The sequence below is a fragment of the Crinia signifera genome, chromosome 1 (assembly GCF_055691185.1).
Source record: "Crinia signifera chromosome 1, ASM5569118v1, whole genome shotgun sequence".
NCBI lineage: Eukaryota > Metazoa > Chordata > Amphibia > Anura > Myobatrachidae > Crinia > Crinia signifera.
In genome coordinates, this window is record NC_139217.1 from 477,590,492 (window position 1) to 477,616,932 (window position 26,441).

General features: G+C 47.6%; 1 protein-coding gene across 1 annotated transcript in view; it reads left to right on the forward strand.

The window, feature by feature from the left end:
* The window catches only part of LOC146032651 (C-type lectin domain family 2 member B-like), a 191,706-nt gene that overhangs the window by 70,486 nt on the left and 94,779 nt on the right, over positions 1 to 26,441 (forward strand). The window contains exon 3 of the mRNA XM_083158506.1: positions 2,962 to 3,015. Within this exon, the coding sequence (XP_083014632.1) occupies positions 2,962 to 3,015 (54 nt within the window). The remainder of the gene's footprint in view (positions 1 to 2,961; positions 3,016 to 26,441) is intronic.

Sequence of the window (26,441 nt, forward strand, 5' to 3'; positions counted from 1 at the left end):
ACCACACACACACATCCATGCCTCCAACAACTACACACACCCATCCATGCCTCCTATACTCACAACTACACACACACACATATCCATGCCGACAATACTCACAACACACACATACATGCCTGTAATACACACACAACCACCCATTGCACACACACACACACACACACACACACACACACATCTATGCCTCCAATACTTACAAGTACACACATCCATGCTTTCAATACTCACAACTACACAAACACACACACCCATCCATCCATGCCTCCAATACTCACAAGTACACACACACATCCATTCCTCCAATGCTAACAACTACACACACCCATGCATGCCTCCTATACTCACAACTACACACACACCCATCCATGCCTCCAATACTCACAACCACACACACATCCTTGCCTCCCATACTCACAGCTACACACACACCTCCTTACCTGCAATACTCACAACTACACAAATACCATCCATGCCTCAAATACTCACAACTACACACACACACACACACGCCTCTAATACTCACAACTACAGATGCGCGCGCACATACACAAACACATCCATCCCTAAAATACTCACAAGTACACACACACAAACAATGCCTGTAATACACACACCCAGCCATACCACACACACACACACACACACACATCTATGCCTCCAATACCCACAAGTACACACTCACATCCATGCTTTCAATACTCACAACTACACACACACACATCCATGCCTACAATACTCACAACTACACACACACACATCCATCCATGCCTCCAATGCTCACAACTACACACACCCATCTATGCCTCCTATACTCACAACTACACACACACCCATCCATGCCTCCTATACTCACAACGACACATACACACACACCCATCCATGCTTCTCACGGCCGTAGATGCAGGGTTTAGGACTTAAGCACACTTAATTTTATCTATTATAATTTTTCCTTTCACTTTAAGGTCCCTTCAAACATCACGGTGTGCCACTGTACACTTTACTATGTTTGCCCACTAACACACCAACGTCATTGTCAAACACACACACACATCCATACTTCCAATACTCACACTAAACAAACACACCACTCCATTCCAATCATGACAACTACACACACACACACACACACACACATCCATGCCTCCAATACTTACAACTACACACACACACAACCATCCATCCCTCCAATACTCACAACTAAACACACCCACACAAACACACACCCATCCATAGCTCTAATACTCACAACCACACACAAACATCCAAGTACACACACCCAGCCAACCATCCCAGCATCACAACTACACACACACACATCCTTGCCTACCATACTCACAACCACACACACACCTCCTTACCTGCAGGACTCACAACTACACAAACACCATCCATGCCTCCAATACTCACAAATACACACACAAACACACACACACATATCCATGACTCCAATACTCACAACTACACACACGCACACACACACATATCCATGCCGACAATACTCGCAACTACACACACATACACACACATCCATACCTGTAATACACACACAACCACCCATTGCACACACACACATTTATGCCTCCAATACTTACAAGTACACACATCCATGCTTTCAATACTCACAACTACACACACACCCATGCCTCCAATACTCACAAGTACACACACACACACACACACACATGCATTCCTCCAATACTCACAACTACACACACCCATGCATGCCTCCAATACTCACTACCACACACACACATCCTTGCCTCCCATACTCACAACTACAAACACCCCTCCTTACCTGCAATACTCATAACTACACAAATACCATCCATGCCTCAAATACTCACAACTACACACACATGTCTCCAATACTCACAACTACAGATACGCGCGCACATACACACACACATCCATTCCTAAAATACTCACAAGTACACACACACAAACAATGCCTGTAATACACACACCCAGCCATACCCCACACACACACACACACACACACACATCTATACAAACAATGCCTGTAATACACACACACACACACACACACACACACATCTATGCCTCCAATACCCACAAGTACACACTCACATCCATGCTTTCAATACTCACAACAACACACACACATCCATGCCTACAATACTCACAACTACACACACACACACACACACACACACACACACACACATCCATCCATGCCTCCAATGCTCACAACTACACACACATCCATCCATGCCTCCAATACTCACAACCACACACACACACATCCTTGCCTCCAATATGTGACTTTACTAATCTTATTTATATCAAAGCACTTTCCTAACTTTTTACAATGTTTACGATAAAAGCATCACAATGTTCAACCTCTTTTCAAACTCCTATAAAATATTTATATTCAAAGACATATTTCCGACATCTAGATTAGGTAACATTTAAACATAAAAAATTCATCATAACACTATCACACACTACACCCCCTTTGCAATTATATGCACTTTCTTTTGTAAACATTTATGCTCTCACTCAAATTAACTTTACCCACATTATTCACCATATTACACTACATCTCACACTCACATATATTTCTACTTCTAATGGGGCGAAGCCCCTCACGACGGTGTGAAGAGCGCCCGGAGGGCGCGATGAATCACCTAGTGTATATATATATATATATATATATATATATATATATATATATATATATATATATATATATATATATATATATATATATATATATACATACATACATACATACTGTAGTGGGATTTAGGGGCTACTTACTAAGATAGGAATTATTTTGAAGATGGGATGTTGTCAATAGCAACCAATCAGTTGTGACTTCTTATTTATTTAGCACCTTCTATAAGATAATAGATAGATAATCTGGTTGCCTATAGCAACATCCCATCTTAGTAAATGTACAGTAAGTATCTGTTCTCACCTTGTATTCCTCTCCAGGCAGAAGCAAAGTGGAAGCGCCCTGTAATGGATCAGAAGCATGTCAATCTGCAGGTAACATGTATGTGTGTGAACAGCCATGTGACATGTACATGCTAAGAGCCATGTGCTGAAGTGACCCATTTCCCGCCTGAATTGTAATACCTCCATTACCCCCAGGTATATACAGACCTCCTAACTGTCCTGATTTTTGTGGGATAGCCAAGTTATTTTTAAAGAGAGTCCCATGTCCCAGCTTGGCCCATCAGTAGCCTGGCATTAGGTGGGGGAGGGGGGTCTGTTGGGATAACACACACACCTGCCCGTCACTGCTCTGCTCTCTGCAGGGATGTGCACAGCATCTATTCACAGGGGAGGGGCTAGCAGCTCACAGCAACACCCACAAAACAGGGGTGCGGCTTCACAATCGCAGAGATCACTGCAGAGTCACGCCCCTTTTCCAGATGCTGACCAGGAGAAAATATGTAGGGAGGTATTTATGTTACATAACCTGTGTTATACGGAGAGAAGGGACATAGACATCAGTACTAAGGTGTGAGAGCCAGAGGGATGGGGAGAATGATGGGGGCTCTATGGGGCATTAGGGAAATTGGGGTAGTTTCACACTATCAGTAAGAAGAGAGCTGTTGACTAGGTGCAGAAAGATTTTATCATGTTATTACCTATAGTATCATCCTCTATGTATTAATGACAAGATCAGAGGTGCAGTGTGCTGCCCCACCACCCAGAGTACGTGTGTGTGTGTGTGTGTGTGTGTGTGTGTGTGCCACAGCTCCCCTCCACCCCAAGAGTGCATGTGGGGTTCAATTAAAGGAGAACAACAATAAATACAAGGGGCAGTGTTCAGAGGTGTGACAAGAATTTGTGTAACCCCAATGCAAAACCTTGCATACCCCCCCCCCCCCCCCCCTCTATAGAGAAAATAAAATGTCCAGAGTGATAGACAGCGAGGATGTCAAGGAGAAAGAGTATCAGGGAGAGAGAGTGATAGTAACAGGGAGAGAGATGGCAAGAGAGAGAGTCAGCAAGAGATGTAGGAGTAGAGAGTGGGTGTGAGACCAACAGGGAGAGTGACAACATATGAAAGAAAGTGGGAAGTAAACCATCAGGAGAGAGAGCATCAGAGAGAGAGAGGGAAAGAGAGTACAGAGAGGGAGGGAGAGTGTCAGGGAGAGAGAGTGACAGTTTCCATGAGATAAAGAGTCAGGGGGAGAGGGAGGGGGGGGGAGTGGTTGTGACAGCATCAGGGAGAGTGACAGCATCAGGGAGAGTGACAGCATCAGGGAGAGTGACAGCATCAGGGAGAGTGACAGCATCAGGGAGAGTGACAGCATCAGGGAGAGCATCAGCAAAAGAGAGTGACAGTATCAGAGACAGAGGAAGGGGAAAATAGTGTACTTGTGTAGTTTCACAGGGGCAGTTACGTAGTCAGCGTAGTGTCCCTGTCAGAATCAGCACAGTGTTCCCGCTGCCATCGTAGTTAGTGTAGTCAACATAGTCAGTGTCCCTGTTAATAGCAGCATCGTGTTCCCACAGCCAGCATAGTCAGCGTAGTCAGCATCCAGTCTGTATCAGCGTTGTGTTCCCACAGCCAGCGTAGTCAGTACGTTCACTGCTAGCGAGAGCTTACGTAGCTATCATAATCAGACGTCCCTGTCAGTATCAGCATTGTGTTCCCTCCCATTTGCGGCTAGCCGGAGCTTATATAGTTACATAGTCAGTCAGCGTTATGCATTTAGTGTAGTCAGTCAGCATTGTGTCACCACTTATTAGATTGTGTCAGTTATGGCTGCCAAAGCATTAACCGTCTTCAACCTGCTGCAGATAATACTCAAAAACAAATACAAAAAATTCAGAATAAACCTGAGACCCCAAAATGGAAAAAACCTAGAGAAAGACCTCAGAACCCTCAGATAAACTCAGAGAGACCATACATTATCCCTTTCAAAAGGAAAAGAAGGTGGAATGAAAGAGATAGGTACACAGGAAGGGATCAACATGATCATTTTGATCATAATCAATATTCCAACTATACCACAAAAAATAGGGTACTCTTTACCTAGCACGGCGCCCATCGCGACCATCGCATGCACTAAAAAACGGGTGCGATGCGATGCCCGCGATGGCCGCGATTTCCCATAGGGACCAATGTTAAAAATCAGATTGGTCGCGATTTTAGTGTTAAAAGTCAGATTGGTCGCGATTTTTACATAGGAAACAATGTTAAATGGGCCACAGAGCCCTAATAGTCCCCCTGAAGTGTTAAATGGCCCCCACAATTTTTAACGCCACCCCACGATCAACGTGAACCCGAAGCGTGGCGAGCGCAGCGAGCCCGCGAGGGGCGGCGGTACGCGTCCTCCGACCTTTTCATACCCCCACTATCCACGTCGGCGTGGAGTTGAGAATAGAATAGTGTGGCGAGCGCAGCGAGCCACCGAGCCCGAAGCGTGGCGAGCGCACGCGGATACCTTCACAGGTAAACGCGTCCCCTCGCGGGCTTCACAGGTGTCCGCGTCGCCACGGACACCTGTGAAGCCCGCGAGGGGACGCGTATAACTGTGAAGGTATCCGCGTCCCCTCACGGGGCTCGCTGCGCTCGCCACGCTTCGGGCTCGGTGGCTCGCTGCGCTCGCCACACTATTCTATTCTCAACTCCACGCCGACGTGGATAGTGGGGGTATGAAAAGGTCGGAGGACGCGTACCGCCGCCCCTCGCGGGCTCGCTGCGCTCGCCACGCTTCGGGTTCACGTTGATCGTGGGGTGGCGTTAAAAATTGTGGGGGCCATTTAACACTTCAGGGGGACTATTAGGGCTCTGTGGCCCATTTAACATTGTTTCCTATGTCAAAATCGCGGGCATTGAGCCAATTAACGCTAAAATCGCGACCAATTTGACTTTTAACATTGATCCCTATGGGAAAATCGCGGGCATCGCGGGCATCGCGTCGCACCCGTTTTTGATTTACCCGCGATGCCCGCGATTTTTTACCCCCGACGCCCGCGATTGTAATCGCGGGCGCCGTGCTAGGTAAAGAGTACCAAAAATAGGTATGAAAGACTAAACATTGAGGAAACCCCGAGAACGCCTTTTTTGGAGAGAGGCAGGAAAATGAAAGGGAGGTACCAAGAGTAAAAAGATCTAAAACCAAGAGAAGTAAGAGGGGAGGTCAAAAAAATAAAAAAAAAAGTAACATTTTTATATCATTAATCTTTACTACAAGCTACAAAAGTGTGCCCCAAAAAAGGAGAAATCCCCTTTTCTAAATGGTTGTTTGTCCTCTTACACTTACCCATTTATTTCTTAGAGTATATGTAGGTATATTTGATCTCTAGGGGCACCTCCAGCAACTTTATATGCAAAAATTCCTCTAGTGTAACAAATACAGAGCATACAGCTGGTTCTGTTTAATTATATATTTTTTTCCATCAATAGTTTTTATTGGAAATTTTGTTCCGTTAACCACGGAAGGGGAAAGGGTACAGAAAATAAAATGGGAAGGAGGGGGTGGGGTGGGGGGGGGGGGGGGGGGGGGGAGTCCAATCATAATATACAGAATAATAGTACACAATTTATACAATTTTGCCAAACATGTACCTGCACAACACAAGTAGCTGAATCTTGTCGTACCACAGTGATATTTATATATACGATCAAGAAAGCCAACTGCCTCTGTCTGATCTAAAGCATAGTGTCAAGGACTTCGCCAGAGGTTGAGTATTGATGCCAGCTAATCCATTTAGATGTGGGTGATCTAAGGCTGGTAGGGGGAGGTACACCTTCAGATTCCATTTGGTATGCAAAGTGCATTTTTCGGATAATCTTCGCAAGGGGTGGGGTAGGGTGGCCAATCCCGGGATCGGGATCGGCGGGATCCCGGGATTTGGCCCCAAAATTGCCGGGATTTGAATCCCGGGATTGGAGCTTCCAATCCCGGGATTTCGGGATTAAAAAAGTCTAATGCTGGGCAGCGTCTGAGCACTCGCTCAGACGCTGCCCAGCTACTCCCGTCCTGGCTGTGCAGCTCAGACGCGCAGCGTGGTCAGAGGTCACACTGCGCGTCACACTGTGCAGCCAACTGAATACGCCCCCGCACCTCCGCTCTGTATTACCGGTCCCGGAGCTCCAGATCTCGCCTCCTGCTGCCTGACACTGTGACCAGCCGTGACTGTGTGCGGCCGGGGGAGGTCAGGCGGCGAGCGAGTTGCGACACCTATGGGTCACGCTGCGCAGGCCGCAGCACTGAACCCGCTCGCCGCCCAACTTCTCCCGGCTGCACAGTCCAGTGTGTCACACCAGCAGCCTCCGTGCATTCCACTGCTGCCTGCGCCGCTCAAAGTAAGACACTGTGGGGGGAGAGTGGGGTGGTTTTCTTATTAGGGATGCCAATCCCGGGATTGAGCATTTTTCAATCCCGATTCCCGGGATTGAAAAAATGCCTCGGGATTGGCATCCCTAGGGTGGGGGATCTGGGCATTTCCAGCTTTGAGCTATCACTGCTCTAGTAGCTATTGGTATATGTCCAAGGACATAGCGGGCCGAAGTAGGGATGGCCTCCGGGTAGACGTAGAGTAGGGCTAGTGATGGCGACGTAGGAATAGATATCTGTAGGACCTTAGAGGCAAATGCCAATACTTCGCTCCACAGCTGACGGATTTTGGGGCATGACCAGAATATATGGAAGCCATCTCCCACCTCTGCGCAGAAGTACTTGGAGACTGACGGCCATATCTTGTGCAGCTTGGCAGGTGTAAAGTAGAGACTGTGTATAAATTTAAAATGCATCGCTATATGATTGCTACATTTCGACATAGAGTGAGACGACATACATATTAGTTCCCACTGTTTCTGTGTGAATGACAGGTTCAAGTCGGACTCCCAATTCATCTGTGAAGATGGCTTAGCGACCAGATCATCTCTATGTGTCAGCATGTACCAAATAATAATACAGCCCCTAGAGTTTCCAGCCGAGATCTTGGCCATGATCTCAGGGGGAGGGAGAAGCACTGGACCTGAGGTTCGAAGTGAGCTTTTTAACCAGTGAATAATGCGGGTATAGGAGAATAGTTCTGTATGGGGTAGGTTAAATTGAGTTTGCAATGTAGCAAAAGGGGTAATTATACAACCTTCTCTGAGGTCTGTTATGTTGACTATGCCCCTAGAAACCCATCCGCCAAGTGCTAAATCTGGGATTATAATAGAGAGGGCCTGAAGCGATAGGGAGCGAGTGGGTAAGGAGAACTTCTTTGATGCGGCCAGGATCTCATCCCATGCTTTTAATGAGTGTTTGAGTGCACAAGGGAAGTCATGTGCTGGAGGTCTCTGTTGTGACGGGATCCACAATAAATCAAGTTCGGGGAGTCGGGGGTACATTTGTTTCTCTAAGTCTACCCAGGGTTTTGTATCTGCTGGTAACGACCAGTCGCAGGTCTGGGCTACTAAGCTTGCCAATTGGTATTTCCTGAGATCTGGTACCGCCAACCCACCCAACCTCCTACACCTAGTCAGTCGCTGATATGCTATTCTAGGGGGCTTCTTCTTCCAGATGTATTTAAGAATAGATGGGTGACATTCTATGGGATACGATTTTCGTTTATTGGCGTTAATTAGACCACAAAATGGCGATATCGCATTTTTCCATTAAATCGCCAATTCAATGGGATGCGCCAAGGGACTGAAATCGCATCTTATGTGCGTTAAGGTATGCTGAGTAAAAGTGCGAGATTAATTCGCATTTTTATCGCATCCAGATGTTTTCGTACAGAAAAGTATACAAATCGCTTATTTAATGCAATGCGCATTTGCACATCGCACTTTTTAGGTGCCTAATTATCGCACTTATTTCAGACCAGGGTCTGTTTGGCGAATTAGCCAGAACCCTACACAGATCGCAATGTTCTGTGCAGGGTTCTGCTGTAAAAAATAAAACAAAGGGTTAAAATAATAAAAAAACGAGCGCGGGGTCCCCCGCCAGAGTATAACCAGCCCCGGGCTCACTGAGCCGGTGCTGGTGACATAAAATCAGGGTCCCCGACAAATAGGGGTCCCCTTGATTTCATGAAACCAGCACCAGGCTCAAGGTCCGGCGCTGGTTCCCAAAATACGGGGGACAAAATGACTAGGGGTCCCCCGTATTTTAAGAACCAGCACCGGACATAACCAGCCAGCAGGGTAATGCCACAGCCGGGGGAAACTTATTATATAAGCTCCCGCGGCCAAAGTATTAACCCCCTGGCTGGTCAGCAGGGGTCCTGGGGAAGTGGGGACCCCCCCAAATGAAGGGTTTCCCCCCCTCCAGGACTTACCAGCCCATGCTGATAGTCCGGGGCTGTCCCCGATGCCCCTGGGCGGTGGGCATCGGGCTGATGGCTTGTGTAAAAAAAAGAATAAAAACTATTGTTTTGTACTGGCGAACTATGAGTCCCAGCAAGCCTACCCCGCATGCTGGGACTTGGAGAACCACAAGTCCCAGCATGCGGGGCATTAAAGGGCCCGCTGGCACTTGTAGTTCTGCAGTACAAAAAATAGTTAACAAAAACACACTGACACACTGTAAAATAAAAGTTTAATACACACAAAACACACACACACACTGATACTTACCTACCTTGAGCCCGTAGGTCGGTCCCTGGGTCCGGGCTCCGGGGCTCCAGGGCAGAAGAGTCCGGTTCCGGGGCATTGGTCCTGGGGTTCCGGGGCTCCTGGGCTGCAGAATCCGGGGTCCGGGATCCGAGGTAGTCCCCAGGGGTACCTAAGGAAGGAAATCCAACTCACCTGGTCCCCGGCGACGACCTCGCCATCCTCTCCGGTGACAGCGCTGCTCCCATCTGGTACCCGGCTCGCAGGACTTTGACAGGCGCAGAGATGTTTCCTCCTCGGCGTCTCGACACAGAATGATTTCTGGCCAATCAGGAGTCGAGAAAGTCGGCTCCTGATTGGCCAGAAATCATTCTGAATACAGACGCCGAGGAAGAAACATCTCTGCGCCTGTGAAAGTCCTGCGAGCCGGGTACCAGATGGGAGCAGCGCTTCTGCCGGAGAGGATGCCGAGGTCGTCGCCGGGGACCAGGTGAGTAGGATTTCCTTCCTTAGGTACCCCTGGGGACTACCTCGGATCCTGGACCCCGGATTCTTCAGCCCCGGAACCCCAGGACCAGTCCGGAACCAGGACCATGGCCCCGGAACCGGACTCTTCTGCCCTGGAGCCCCGGAGCCCGGACCCAGGATCCAGGGACCGACCTACGGGCTCAAGGTAGGTAAGTATCAGTGTGTGTGTGTTATGTGTGTATTAAACTTTTATTTTTCAGTGTGTCAGTGTGTTTTCTTTAACTATTTTTTGTACTGTAGAACTACAAGTGCCAGCGGGCCCTTTAATGCCCCGCATGCTGGGACTTGTGGTTCTCCAAGTCCCAGCATGCGGGGTAGGCTTGCTGGGACTCATAGTTCCACAGTAGAAAACAATGGATTTTCTTCTTTTTTTTACACAATCCATCTGCCCGATGCCCACCGCCTAGGGGCATCGGGGACAGCCCCGGACTATCAGCATGGGCTGGTAAGTCCTGGAGGGGGGGGACCCCTTCATTGGGGGGGTCCCCGCTTCCCCAGGACCCCTGCCCATGCTGACCAGCCAGGGGGTTAATGCTTTGGCCGCGGGACCTTATATAATACAGATGGGGCAGGTCCCATCTTGGCAGGGGATGGCGCTGGCGTTGCCAGCCGCCATCCCCCGCCAGCGCCATGGCGATGGTGAGAAGGGGACGCGCACGCACGAGAGGCGCGCGCGTCCCCTTCCGACTGCGCTTCCATCCGTTCCCCCGGGTCCCCGCCGGCTTGCCGGCGGTAACCCGGGGTCCCCGCCGCCTGCCCGAATCCCCCCCTAACCCCCCTAACCCTGTCCGTCTCCCTGAGGCGGAGACGGACAGGGTTTCCGTCGCGCTGGAGACGGAGACTGAGACGAGCGTGCGCGTGAGACGCACGCGCGTCTCAGTATATTCGCTGGCGAGGCTGCTGGCGGGTCGCCAGCGGGGAAGTTCTGGCGATCCGCCAGCCAGGATGGGAAGTGCCCCATCTGTAAGTGTCCCCCGGCTGTGGCATTACCCTGCTGGCTGGTTGGGTCCGGTGCTGGTTCTTAAAATACGGGGGACCCCTAGTCATTTTGTCCCCCGTATTTTGGGAACCAGCGCCGGACCTTGAGCCTGGTGCTGGTTTCATTAAATCAAGGGGACCCCTATTTGTCGGGGACCCTGATTTCATGTCACGAGCACCGGCTCAATGAGCCCGGGGCTGGTTATGCTCTGGCGGGGGGACCCCGCGCTCGTTTTTTTTTTTATTTTAACCCTTTGTTTTATTTTTTAACCGTTTTTTGTTTTTTTACACCAGAACCCTGCACAGAACATTGCGATCTGTGCAGGGTTCTGGCTAATTCGCCAAACAGACCCTGGTCTGAAATAAGTGCGATAATTAGGCACCTAAAAAGTGCGATTTGCAAATGCGCATTGCATTAAATAAGCGAGTTGTATACTGTTCTGTACAAAAACATCTGGATGCGATAAAAATGCAAATTAATCTCGCACTTTTGGTCAGCATGTATTAACGCACATAATATGCGATTTCTGTCCCTTAGCGCATCCTATTAAATATGCGATTTGAAGGAAAAATGCTATATCGCCATTTTTTTTACTAATTAACGCAAAATAACACAAATCTCAACCCATAGAATGTCACCCTATGTTTCTATATAGGTCCATCCTTTTTTCTGGAAGATGTAATGGGCTGCTTCATAGAAAGCTTTAATAGAATAGTTGCAGATAAAATACAAACAGTAGCAAAGAAGAAAATAGAAATTTAAATTTAACATCTAAAGAAATGAAAGCAATAAAATCCTTAAGAGATGACAAGGAAACAATCATTAAGCCTGTGGACAACGGGGGGTCCTGCTTAATAAAGAGAATTATGTGACTGAAATTAATCACCAATTGACAAGTGGATCCACATATAAAAAATTTAAATCTGACCCATCTGGGAGGATTCAGAAAGATTTTGATGATTTGTTAGCTAGAGCATTACTAGCCGAAGCTATTACCCAATCACAGTTTGACTTTATTAACATAAAGGAACCTTCAGTGCCAACTATATACGTTTTACCGAAGGTACACAAGAATCCAGTAAATCCACCTGGCAGACCGATGGTTGCTGGTACAAACAGTTTAACATCAAATCTGTCTGCCGTGGTGGACTACTTGTTAAACGCCGCTGTCCGGGATCTCCTGCGCCCGCTGGGGGCGGTCCCCGGCAGCGTCTCACGCCTCGCTCTGGACTCGGACGTCGGGGCGTTGCTAGGTAATGACCCCGAACTTCCGCCCGGCGGCTCCCCGCGTCGCCAGCTGACGTCAGCTAGGCGGCGCAAAGTTTCAAATAAAAAGCCGGCGTCTGCTGGGCACAGACGCCGGTTATAGCTTTTCAAGCTGCTCCCCGGTTCCTGGCGCAGTCTCTGTATCCAGCCTCCCGGACTCGTTCCTGGTCCTGTAGTTTGAGCTCTTGCCTGTGTCTGCTGGTGGGAATCGGAGTGTCACCATCCTGCGCCTGTCTCCCAGCCCAGCCACCCTGGTGATCTCTCTTTTGGTCACGTAAGTGCTCCTGTGGAGCCTGGTTCCTTTCTTTTTGGAGCTGCCTAGCTCTTTTGCCTTTAGGCTGTCCAGCCATTTGTTTGTTTATCTTTGTGGGGTTTTTTTGGACCTTGCCCCTCTGTGGGCTTGGCCCACACTTTTATATCCATTGTTTATCTGGTACCCTGATTCCCTTGCTTGCCTTTTGTTTCTCCTCGGATAGGCAGGGCCTCCCCTTCTCCTGTCCCAGTCCATGTTTTGGGGATTCGCTACCAGTCTTCTTGTTATTGTTTTTCTATGTGGAGATTCCCCGTCTCTTGTGCCTGCGACTGGGTCGCATTCTTGGATTTGGCCCGGTGCCGGCAGACAGGGGTTTTGTTACAGTTAGGCCCGGTAGTTAGTACATCCTTTTGAGTTACCCCTGATGATTGCTTACCCCTTGACCCCTCATAGACCTAGCTGCATCGGGGTTGGAGCGTGAACCCTAGTACCTGCAGGCAGAGCCGGCCCTAGCCTAAATTACGCCCTAGGCAAGATTTTGACTGTTGCCCCCTAGCACCGCCACTAGTTCCGTCTCTGACCCTGCTCCCCTTTCCCAGCACCATCAACCCTCATCATAGCAGTCATCATTTTGGTGTCCCTACCCGCAATATTTTAAATAGAACCAGCGCACCCATTCGGTGCCTTTTTAGCTGAAAATTCATCTTATCTGCAATGTTATGACCAGCACACACAAGGAGCTTCTGATGAGTAAAATGATATGCAGCATGCCTATATTCTATGTGTGACTGTGGCTGTACCTGCATACGGAATGCTATGTTACAGTGATTTCCATGAATACACTATTTCATATGCAGATACAGCCTCACTCACACACAGAATATAGGCATGCTGCATATCATTTTAATCAGCAGAAGCTGCTGATGCCCCTAGGCATTCCAAATGCCCTAGGCAGTTGCCTAGTTGGCCTATGCCTAGGGCCGGCTCTGCCTGCAGGGGTTTGTCATCTGCCCGGGGTACTCAACAGAGTCAGCGTAGGATTCGCTGTGGCCGTCCCAACCGGCGGTCCCGGCTATGGGCTCACGCCTGACCTCCTATTCCCTGTTCCCCGTAACTGTTCCCCAGAGTCTAGCTGCAAGCATAACATTATAACCGGCCATACAGGTTATATAAAGGGGATTTATATAACAATTTTTTGTTTGTTTTTGCCATTTTGGTTCAATAAATCCTACTCCTCAGACTTTCTCGGATCAACTCCAGGGGCTAACCCAAATGGTCCGGGATCTGTCTTAAAAAGGTAGCCTCCCAAGAACAGAGGATGCATCCTCCAGATCCAGGGGTGTTGGAACTGAAAGTGAATTTGCCCGACCAATTCTCTGGGGATCGCAGGGCGTTTTTCAACTTTAGGGAAAGTTGCAAGTTGTATTTCCGGCTCCGTCACCGGTCATCCGGTTCAAAGTCTCAACGAGTAGGCATGGTGATGTCTTTATTACAGCGGGACCCTCAGACATGGGCATTCGGGCTACCTCCCGACAGTCCGGCCTTGTCTTCGGTTGACAGCTTCTTCACTTCGTTAGGTTTGTTGTATGACGACCCAGATAGAGAGGCCTCCGCGGAGACTCATCTCCGAGCCCTTAAACAGGGGAAAGACCCCACAGAGGTCTATTGTACAGAATTCCGTTGGTGGTCAAATGATTGCGGATGGAATGACCCTGCTTTACGGAGTCAGTTCCGCTGTGGTCTGTCCGATATCATCAAGGACAGCTTAATCCAGTACCCTGTACCCAGCTCTCTGGATAAATTAATGGAACTGGCAATAAAAATTGACCGCCGTCTCCGTGAGCGGAGATTTGAGTGGGGTATATAAGCACGGTCACTTCCCTATGGTCCCTTAGTTCCAGAGGAGATCGATGAGCCCATGCAGATTGGGGCGACTCGCATATCTCTAGAGGAGAGAGCCCGTAGGTTTAGTTTGGGCCTTTGTTTATACTGTGGGAACAAACAGGCCAGTAAAAGCCTTGGCCAGGTGAACGTGGAGAGGGTTCACTTAGGCCTGCAATTGTTTTCCTCTCACGATTCTTTATTAGTTCCATGTGGTATTTGTTTTCAGGAAAATAACTTTTCCGGTACAGCATTCATAGATAGTGGTGCGGCCGGAAATTTCCTGGATATCAGTTTAGCCCAGACATTGGGTATTCCTCATCTGAAACTCCAAGGTTTTGTTACTCTTCGGGGTTTGGGTGGGAATATCTTGTCCAATGGGGCAATTTCTTTTCAGACTCCCTCAGTCTTGATGACTATCGGTTTATTTCATACGGAGATTTCCTTTTTGTTAACCTCTTGTCTTCTTGTTCCCATAGTGTTGGGATATCCTTGGTTAGTCAAACATAACCCCATAATTGACTGGAGTTCGGCACAGATTGCTCGTTGGAGTCCCTTCTGTACTCAGCATTGTCTTAGACCTCGGCCTTGGTGGCGTCTGTCTCCCTCTCCGGGATACCTCCCCCTTATCAAGACTTTGCGGATGTGTTTTCTAAGGGGAAGGCGGACAGGCTTCCGCCCCATCGCCCATATGATTGCGCCATCAAATTGGTCCCCAACGCTCCCTTGCCCAAGGGTAGATTGTATGCCTTATCCATTCCGGAGACGAAGGCGATGGATGATTATGTACAGGAGAGTCTCAAAAAAGGGTTCATCCACCCGTCAAAGTCCCCCCTCAGTGCAGGGGTTTTTTTTGTGGCCAAGAAGGATGGTTCCTTAAGGCCTTGTATTGATTTTCGTGCCCTAAACAAAATCACGGTGAAAAACACCTATCCTCTTCCATTAATTGCGGTACTTTTTGATTAATTTACGGTCCGCAACTATATTTTCCAAGATCGACCTCAGAGGCGCCTATAATCTCATTAGAGTCAAGGAAGGCGATGAATGGAAGACGGCTTTTAGTACTCAGACGGGGCATTATGAGTACCTGGTGATGCCATTTGGCCTCTCTAATGCCCCCGCGGTGTTTCAGGACTTCATCAACGATGTCCTTCGTGATTTTTTACGCCAGTTTGTAGTCGTCTATTTAGACGACATCTTGATTTTTTCGCAGGATTTACATTCCCACAGAATTCAGGTGCGTCAAATCCTGCAAAAATTGAGAGAGAACCAATTATTTGCCAAACTTGAAAAATGTGAGTTCGAAGTTACAGAGGTTTCTTTTTTGGGTTACATTATTTCTTTTCAGGGTTTCCAAATGGACCCAAAGAAGCTTCAAGCTGTGGTAGACTGGGCCCGTCCTACCAGTTTGAAGGCAATACAATGCTTTCTGGGATTTGCCAACTATTATAGGCGATTTATTCACTCTTTTTCCTCTAGTGTTGCTCCGTTGGTGGCGTTAACCAAGAAAGGGGCCGATCCGTCACAGTGGTCCCCTCAGGTAGAACAGGCATTTGAATCTTTGAAACAAGCCTTTTTCTCAGCTCCGGTTCTTAAACATCCTAATCCTGACCTTCCCTTTATTGTGGAGGTGGATGCCACAAGAATCTGCAATACATCGAAACAGCTAAGAGGCTCAATGCCCGGCAGGCTCGGTGGGCATTGTTTTTCATGCGCTTCAATTTTTTATCTCCTATAGACCGGGCTCAAAAAACATCAGAGCTGATGCGCTGTCTCTGTGTTTTCTTCCCCGACACGAAGACAAAGACAGCAAGAGTCCCATTTTGCCTGCATCTTGCATTCATGCAGGAGCCCAGCAGACTCTAGAAGCCCTCATCCGCCAAGCTCAGAGTCAGGCTCTGGCCCAAACCCCTACCAACAAGTTGTATGTTCCCACGTCTCTTAGACGTAGGGTCCTGTCGGAGTCTCATGATTCCAAACTGGCTGGCCATCCAGGAGTCTTCAAAACTTTGAAACTGCTTTCTCGTGTTGTTTGGTGGCCTGGCATGTTACGTGATACCAGGGAGTTTGTATTATCCTGTCATGGTTGTGCGCGGCATAAGGTTCTGAGGTCTCGGCCCGTGGGGGAATTGATTCCCCTGTCCATTCCTGTCAGATCCTGGTCACACTTGGCGATGGATTTTATTGTAGGATTACCTGTATCCACTCACTGTCAAGTGGTTTGGGTCGTGATCGACAGGTTTTCAAAAATGGCGTACTTTGTGGCCTTGAGACAATTAACATCGGCCAAGGAGTTGGTTGCTCTGTTTCTGCAACACATCTTTAGATTGCACGGTTTACCCACAGATATCATGTCTGATCGCGGGCCGCAATTTGTTGCACAGTTTTGGAGACTGTTCTGTTCTGCATTAAAAATCAAGACCAGTTTGACGTCGGCCTTTCACCCCTAGTCCAATGGACAAACAGAGCGGTTGAACCAGTCCCTCAAACAATACTTGAGATGCTTTGTGTCCAAATTGCAGAATGATTGGGCAAGCTTTTTACCAGTTGCTGAATTTGCGTATAAAAACGCACATCATTCAGCCTCTAGGACCTCTCCGTTCTTTGCAGTATATGGGTTCCATCCGCGAGCCAACTCCTTGGGACCTGAAGCTTCTGGGTCGGCTTCGTCGTCCTCGGCCTCTCGACTCATCTGGAGGAGTGTTCACATTGCTCTTAAGGAGGCTGCATTGAGAGAGAAGGTGTCTGTAGACAGGTCTAGGCGTCCTTGTCGCTTTAAGGTCGGTGACTGGGTCTGGCTCTCGACCCGTAACATCAACCTTCAGCCAGGCTGGGACCTCGATTTATTGGTCCTTTTCAGATCATTAAGAGGGTGAATACGGTAGCATTTTGCTTGTCTCTACCCAAGTCCCTCAGGATCGCCAATACCTTTCACGCCTCTCTTCTCAAGCCTGAGTCTTCCCCAGTGATGGTACGGGGACAACAGGAGTTTTGCGTTCATTGCAGTTTCTTGAGCATTGGAGGGGCTTTGGTCCTGAGGAGAGGTCATGGGTTCCTGACAAGGACCTTCATGCACCCAATCTTAAAAGGTTCCTTCTTCCGAGAATTCCCGGATAAGCCCGGTGGAAAGGGGTTGTTGACCCTTCCTCAAGGGGGGGGTACTGTTAAACGCCGCTGTCCGGGATCTCCCGCGCCCGGACAGTCGGCGGACATCACGAGGCACGTGAGCGCTGGGGGCGGTCCCCGGCAGCGTCTCACGCCTCGCTCTGGACTCGGGCGTCGGGGCGTTGCTAGGCAACGACCCCGAACTTCTGCCCGGCGGCTCCCCGCGTCGCCAGCTGACGTCATCTAGGCGGCGCAGCAAAGTTTCAAATAAAAAGCCGGCGTCTGCTGGGCACAGACGCCGGTTATAGCTTTTCAAGCTGCTCCCCGGTCCCTGGCGCAGTCTCTGTCTCCAGCCTCCCGGACTCGTTCCTGGTCCTGTAGTTTGAGCTCTTGCCTGTGTCTGCTGGTGGGAATCGGAGTGTCACCATCCTGCTCCTGTCTCCCAGCTCAGCCACCCTGGTGATCTCTCTTTTGGTCACGTAAGTGCTCCTGTGGAGCCTGGTTCGTTTCTTTTTGGAGCTGCCTAGCTCTTTTGCCTTTAGGCTGTCCAGCCATTTGTTTGGTTATCTTTGTGGGGTTTTTTGGACCTTGCCCCTCTGTGGGCTTGGCCCACACTTTTATATCCATTGTTTATCTGGTACCCTGATTCCCTTGCTTGCCTTTTGTTTCTCCTTGGATAGGCAGGGCCTCCCCTTCTCCTGTCCCAGTCCATGTTTTGGGGATTTGCTACCAGTCTTCTTGTTATTGTTTTTCTATGTGGAGATTCCCCGTCTCTTGTGCCTGCGACTGGGTCGCATTCCCGGATTTGGCCCGGTGCCGGCAGACAAGGGTTTTGTTACAGTTAGGCCCGGTAGTTAGTACATCCTTTTGAGTTACCCCTGACAATTGCTTACCCCTTGTCCCCTCATAGACCTAGCTGCATCGGGGTTGGAGCGGGCCTAACTCGCTCCTTCGAACACGGCGGCCACAGGTGAAGCCTAGTACCTGCAGGGGTTTGTCATCTGCCCGGGGTACTCAACAGAGTCAGCGTAGGATTCGCTGTGGCCGTCCCAACCGGCGGTCCCGGCTACGGGCTCACGTCTGACCTCCTATTCCCTGTTCCCTGTAACTGTTCCCCAGAGTCTAGCTGCAAGCATAACACTACTATCTTCAAACTCTGGTTAAGAATACAAGGGTGTACCTAAAAGACACTAAGGACATTCTAAATAAGCTGAGAAATGTGAATTGGAAATCAGAATATTTTCTTGTCAGTGGTGATGTGTCAAATGAAAATTTAAGTGAAAATAAGAATAGTTTTATCTTGGAAAGTATATTGTTTATTTTAAAGAATATTTTTTTCTTTTTTAATGGTCACTTTTATCTGCAGATGATCGGGACTGCTATGGGGACCAGATTTGCCCCCAGCTATGCCAATATGTATATGGCATATTGGGAGAACATTGCAATATGGCCAAAGCTGGGGGTAGATCTGGTCTCCTGGCACCGATACATCGACAATGTTTTATTCTTGTGGAATGGGGATGAAGTTTCATTGCACCAATTTTTTAATACCTTGAATTTTAATGATTTTAACTTAAATTTAACCTTCACCTGGAGTAAGGAAGAGATTGTGTTTTTAGATTTAAGCATATACATTAAAAATGGTGATATATGTACAAAAAAACATATAAAAAGCACAGATTCCAACAGCTATATTGAAAGAAACAGTCAACACCATAGGCTAGAGGAATACCTTATAGCCAGTTCTTTTTTTTTGGTAAACATTTTATTATTTCAATGAGTACATATTCACAGATATGCATTAACAATAATCATTTCAATAAACAATAAACAATATCTGATGCCTCCTATGCTTCAAGAGGGACAACTTGTGTTATCAGATGGAGCAGAGTCCAGGGGGGGGGGGGTACAGAGTATACAAAGGTTTCGGACATTCCCAAACCACGGGTCACGGGTGTCTTCTTATTCAGCTAGTTTGAATAAAGAGCTTACTACTCAAGCTTCCAGTCCCGAAATTTGGCCCGGGTAGGTCAATGAGCCTTGGCAATATAAACGGCTCTTCCTGGTATATAGGTGTGTTGTCCCACTTACTCTTAAAACTTATCATATATTATCGACGGCATCTACATTATATTGAGAAATTAGAAAGAAAGCAGAAATAAGGAGGAGAGAGGGGGGAGGGAGAAGGGGGGGAGGGAAATACACTTTGATTGCTGGGTTTTCTTTCTTTCAACATTTTCTAGAACCTGGGTTGGTTCGGGCCCTTTTAAGTGCCTCAGGGTTCGTGGGAGGCTCTAAAGGAAGCCATATCTATCGCAGTCGTGGATAGTGGTCGGGTAAATCGTATACTGATTTGATGCTTAGGTTAGACCTCATTGTTGGGATTATTTGTTGAGACATTCTGATCTGTACCTACTACCATGGTCTGTCTGCCCATAGACCATGACTGAAACTCTGCATACCTGTAGATCTTTGATTGGGTGTCTGGGTCTAGCGTGTGAACATATCTTCCCCATTTTCTTTGGAAACGGGAGGCACTGGCGTGGGGTGATTCAGTCAGGTGCTTCCGGTCATAATACATCTGTTGGACCACCATTCTGTGTAGATCTCCCAACCTCGGGCTAGCCTTGGTTGTCCAGTGTTTTAATATCAATTTCTTAGATATTGTGAACATGACTATGAGTAATGGGATAGCTTCTCTGTATTGAGCCATGTCCGCCCACCCCGTGAAATTAGCGCATATACAGGCTGCCGGGTTAGGTGAAATTTTAATGTGCAGCTTTAGATTTATAAATTCAAAAACTTTATTCCAGTATTTTTTGATCTTATAAAAATCCCAAAAACAGTGAATCAGAGATGCTGACAGCATGTCGCACTTTGGGCAGCGTCCCTCCTCGTCAGGTACAAAGTGTGCCCTGACGCTCGGTGGCATATAGGCCCTGTGAAGGGTCCTAAAATGTACTTCTTGCAAATAGGCTGAATGTAAAATTTTCATTGTGGATATATAGTTACTAGTAAGGTCTGCTGCTATCTTAATATTTTTCACATCTTTGTCATGAGTGCAGTGGAGGGAGCATTAACTATGAGTGTGTATATCTGCTTCAATTTATATGGCTGAGTCTCCCATCTCCTCAGCACTCCCAAAATCCCTGTTAGAGGCGGCTGTGTGTTGTTAGTAAGTTGTAAGGATTGTATGTAGTGCCTTGACTGTAGATACATAAAAAAATTAGAATTGGGTATGAGGAAGCGTTCTCTCAGATCGTGAAACGGAAGGACCACACCCCCTGGATCAAAAATTTGGTTTGCGGAAGACAGTCCACTCTCCCTCCACTGGAGGTAAGTGGCATTGTGTAGTGAGGGAACGAAAGAGGGATTTCCCCAAAGGTGAACATAAGGAGTAGCTTCATGGCGTGTCTTGAGCTTCTTGTTGAGTGTTACCCAGCTCATATATGTGTCATGGAAAAGCGGGTGGCCTAAGATTTCCGGGGGGGACCAGGTTCTTCTTGGTGTAGAGTAGCGCATTTGGTGAGTATGGGTGAAAGATTTGTGCATCCAGTGTAAGATCTGTATAGTTGCTTTGGCCTAGTAACCAGTGCGCCGCGTACCTCATAAGTATGGATAGGGAATAAGGAATAAGCGGGTAAGTCTGGTATACCTGAGCCTCTCTCCTCTTTAGTCATAGCCAGTTTAGAAAAGGTGATTTTGGGTTTTTTCCCCTGCCAGATAAACCTTGTAATGGCTTTCTTAAATTTTTGATCATCCCCCCTGGCTATTGTGTAAGGTAGAAGTTGCATTACATAGAGAATTTTGGGGAAGGTAATATTTTTTATTATTGCTATGCGTCCCATCAGAGAGACTGGGAGGTTGTGCCATCCGTCTAGTTTGGTTATGATGCTATTTATAACTGTTGTAAAATTCAGATGGTATATATCTGAGGGAGATTTTGGAACCAGTATTCCAAGATACTTAAAGTGGGACTGGGTGATTTTTAATTGGGTTTGCGTGGTTAGGGTCGAAATATCATGTTGTGGGATGTTGAGTGGTAACAGCTCAGATTTGCTAATGTTAATTTTGTATCCCGCCCTATTTCCAAATAGGGATATGAGCCTTAAAATTTCAGGGATAGAGACTAAGGGGTCAGAGATAAACAGGAGCATGTCGTCGGCAAATAGCGCGACCTTCAGCTCTGCCTCTCCCACCCTTATACCTCTGTATGTGTCCGAGGACCTCAACATCATTGCTAGCGGTTCCAGCGCTATAGCGAATAGCAAGGGTGAGAGGGGGCATCCTTGTCTCGTGCCCTTTTCAATAATAAAGGAGTCTGACAGGAATCCGTTGCATGCAATGCGGGTTTGGGGGTTATTGTATAGTAGTTGAATGATTTTGATGAATTGTACTGGGAATCCGAATTTGACTAAGGTGTTGTAAAGGTGTGGCCATTCTATGAGATCGAAAGCCTTTTCGGCATCAAGAGACAAAATTGCAGTATGGACATGAGGGGGGGGGGGAGATTTTGAGGCCACCAGGGCTGCCAAGACCTTCCTTGTATTCACCACCGAGTGCCTTCCCGCTATGAACCCTGTTTGGTCCTGGTGGATTATATGTGGCATAATGCCTTTTAGTCGGGTTGCTATTATTTTGGCCATCAACTTGTAATCTAAGTTTAATAAAGATATAGGGCGGTAGGATCCTGGATGTGTCAGATCTCTACCTGGTTTTGGGAGGATTTTCAGCGTGGCAGAGTTGAAGTGTAGTGGGGGATTGTGACCTTTTAGCATGTCATTAAGGGCTTTTGTGAGTATGGGAGTGAGAGTGGGGGCGAGAAGTTGGTAAAATTCTCCGCAATATCCATCTGGGCCAGGGGCCTTTCCTGCTTTGAGGGCTTTTATAGCAAGTGTGACTTCTTCCTCTGTAATAGCCTTTGATAGAGAGGTGGACATTTCTTCTGTCAGGGTCGGGTATAGAATGGAGTCCCATTCGCTGTTGGGAGGGGGTTGGGGGGTGTGGTCGGTCGGGGAAGGTGGGTGAGTTCCCACTGGAATGGAGGTGGAATATAAGCGTTCATAGAATTGATGCATTATTTGTGCTATCTGAGCATTGGAGTTGGTCAGTGACCCATCTGATCTACGTAAGGGGTGTACCACTGCGGGCTTGTATGTTCCCTTGAGAAGATTCGATAATAGGGCTCCTACCTTGTTTCCAAAGCGGTGGAATTTGTAATGTACATTGAAGAGGTACCTGTCGCCCATTTCTGCCAGATATTCATCTAGGTGTGTTTTTGCTAAAAGATACGTTTGTTTGAGTCCTGGGGTGGGGGAGGCCGTGTATGCTTGGAAGGCTGTGGTAAGTGTTGTCTGTAAGTCTAAGTATTTTTTTGCGTATGTTTTATTGGCTGCTGCCGTGTATGATATCACAGATCCCCGTAATACTGGTTTTAGGGCCATCCAGAAAAGGGAGGGATTTGAGACTGCCATCTCCGCATTGTCTATGCAGTAATTTTGAATTTCTGCTTCCAGCATATTTTTTAATTTTTGTGATTTACAAAATCTGGAGGGGAATCTCCATACTTTGCCAGTGCCAGATTCATCAGGGATGTGGAGATATGTTGTTACCATGGCATGATCTGAGAGAACTATTGGTGCTATCAACGATTTTGTTGAGAGAGGAAAAATAGTTAAGGATAAGAATATATAATCGATACGAGAGAGGGTGCCGTGAGCCGATGAGAGGCAGGTATAGTCTCTGTCTAGGGGGTGATGAGCCCTCCAGACATCGACCACCTGTAATGATTCTTGGAGTAGGGCAAGGCCCACTCTTGGTGTGTGAGTAGGTGTGCGTCTTTGGGAGGACCTGTCTAGAGTGTTGGACATGACAATGTTAAAATCACCTCCTAGTATAAGGTTTTTGTCTGTGTATGGAGTGAGTATGGCTATTATGGAACGGAAAAAGTGTTTAGAGTACGGTGTGGGAGCGTAAACATTTGCTAAAGTGTATTGTTTACCGGCTATGCAGACAGATGCCACCACGTACCTTCCCTTGTCATCTGTCTTAGTCTCCAATATCTCCAGCGTTAGTGTACGTCTGGCCAGTATCACCACTCCGCGTGCTTTCGAGGTATAAGGGGATGACGCCACTACGGACCAACCCAGCATCTGTAGTTTCACGGTCTCAGGAGCTGTCAGGTGTGTTTCCTGTAAAAGAGCTAGGTCAATATTATTTTTGTTTAGATAGAGTAACAGTTTTCTACGCTTAATTGGGGAGTTGATACCTCCCACATTCCACGAACATATGGTCAAGTCAGGCATGGCTCACCACAGAGTGTAAAAAGGAATCTTAGGCCTCTGCCATCCCAGCAGTAGGAGTTAACTCGGTTACCATAAGCATACCCAATCATCCTTTGAATATACATGACATATAGGGAGGGAGTGGGGAAGAGGGGGGAGGGAGTGAAGAGAATGTAGAAGTAGAGATAGAGATAGGGACAGAGACAGAGGAATACAGAAGAAAACTTATCAGAGAACTAAACAACATTGCTAGTAGCAAACTTATCATGTCCTGGGGCAATTGCCTCAGGACCGCACTTCCGTAAATACTTTAACCAACTAACAGTCAAATGGAGCCTGTGACCGGCAGCCAGCTCCATCTCACCACCCCACGTAATCTTACTAAGGGGAGGGGGAGGGGGGGGAAATGGGGTAAGTGGGGGTAGGGGGGAGGGGGTGAGGTTCACCAATCCTTCTAATGTAATAAGGTGGAGCATCAGGAGTATATTATTTCAGCAATAAAGCAGGCAACTTCCTTTAACTTGAGCTATATGTCCTGTCTTGTTAGCCATGTGTCCCAAAAGTGGGGTTAGCAGTTGACTGCCTCCGGGGGGGTAAGTCTCGTATGTGCCCGAGCTAAATTCGACAGTTCTAGGGCAGCAGAATGTGGCCACAAAGGAGTAATATCGTGCGGGGGGAGGGGGGAGGGGAAGGGGCGGGGGGTTTACTGTAGTGTGTAATTCACCAGCCATAGTCCAGAACAGAAAAAAAAGGGGGGGGGTGAGGGGGGGTGGTTGTGGTACTTATGCTGAGAAATTTCAGGAGATCATTTTCCTGTGGGAGTTGAAGAGGGTTCAGGAAGCTGTGTCTGTGATATCCGTGGAGGAAGCAGCATGAGCCAATTCTCGGAGATATGCTTCGGCGTCCTTAGGGGTAGAAAAGTCTTTGTACGTGGATCCATCATAAATGCGCAGCTTTGCAGGGTACATGAGTCTAAATCTGCGTCCTTCATTGGCCAGTTTTGTGCATATAGGTGAGAAGGCTTTTCTCATTTTTGATAACTCTGCAGAGTAATCTTGAAAGACATGCAGTTTGTGCCCTTCCCAGGTCAGGTCTTTGATCTTCCTCGAGGCCGTCCAAATTTCAACTTTGTGGAGGTAGTTCATACACTTAAACAAGGTGACCCTAGGTCTTGGTCTGGAGGGGGTGGGGGGTGGGCCTACTCTGTGTACTCTCTCCACGACCATGTCGCGGCATGTTTCTTCAATCTTTAACAGAGAGGGCAAAGTATTGCGTATGAATTGTGCTAAAGCCGGGCCCTTAATGGATTCGGGCAGGCCCACCAATCTGATGTTATGTCTGCGCGACCTGTTCTCCAGGTCCTCAACCCGGTTCCACAACTGATAATTCTCTGTATTTAGCCTTTTGATGTCCCTTTGAATATCTTAGACCTCATGTGTGATAGTACTAAGCTGCTTTTCATTTATGGACACTCTGTGGGAGAGCTGTTGCAGTTGTTGAGTTATGTCATAGACTGCCTTATTAAGTAATGGCGCCATAGCTGCGTTAATGGCTTCCACCACATCATTATATGTTACAGGGGCGTCCTGGCCCTGACTCACGTGTCTCCTAGGTTGATGTTCCCCTCCGGCAGCCTTCTTTTGTGCTGGGAGATCCCTGTCCCCATTATCAGCTGGCAGCATGTCTTCCGCTGTCCTGCGGCGTTCAGCACGCGGCTGCTGGGCTTGCTGAGACCCGTGGTGCGCCGGCGTCCCCGGCTGGCTGGGAGATCGCTCCATCACTTGCAGCGGGTGAGGGGGATGTCGAGGAGGGGTGGGGTGTGCAAAGAGGCTCCAGGAGCCGAGTAACGGTGCCGGTAAGTGGGGCGGGAGACGGAGCCTCAAGACGGAGCTCCTCACTCCATCAAGCCGGAACCGGAAGTCAATAGCCAGTTCTTAAGAGCAAAACGGAAATGTACTGAGAAAAATGTATATGAACAACAGGTGAAAGCAATGTCCAATAGGTTTTAAGTCAAGGGATATGAGGAAGAGGATCTGGTTAAAGCGAAAAGTAAAACCGATCTAATTAGGAAAGAGGATATCCTAAAAGAGAAAACAGGAAGAAAACATACAAAAAAATAAAAATGAGTGGTTGTTTATTAGCGATTTTAATCCAGGTTTTAGAAAAATTTAAAGTATTTTTAATAAGAATTGGGGTCTTTTAAAAAATGACCCTGTCATAGGAAGTCTGATTCCAGACCATCTGAAATGTATTTTCCGACGTGCACCGTCTCTGAAAGACAAACTTGTGAGAAGCTCACTAGAAACAACAGTGAGAGCTAGTATCCACACAAAAGGCTTCTGCAGATGTGGAATGTGCCTGATGTGCAGAACCATAAATTGAACGAGCAAAGTGAAGGATTTTACTGTCAATGGACAATGTTTCAAAATTAACAATTTTATAACATGCAATTCAAAAAATGTAATATACCTTTTAGAATGCAAGTGTGGACTTTTTTATATGGGGAAGACAAAACAAAATCTTAAAACGAGACTATCAGAACACATATACAATATACGAAAGGGTTTGCAAACCCACACAGTCTCGTCCCCCTTTAAAAGTACC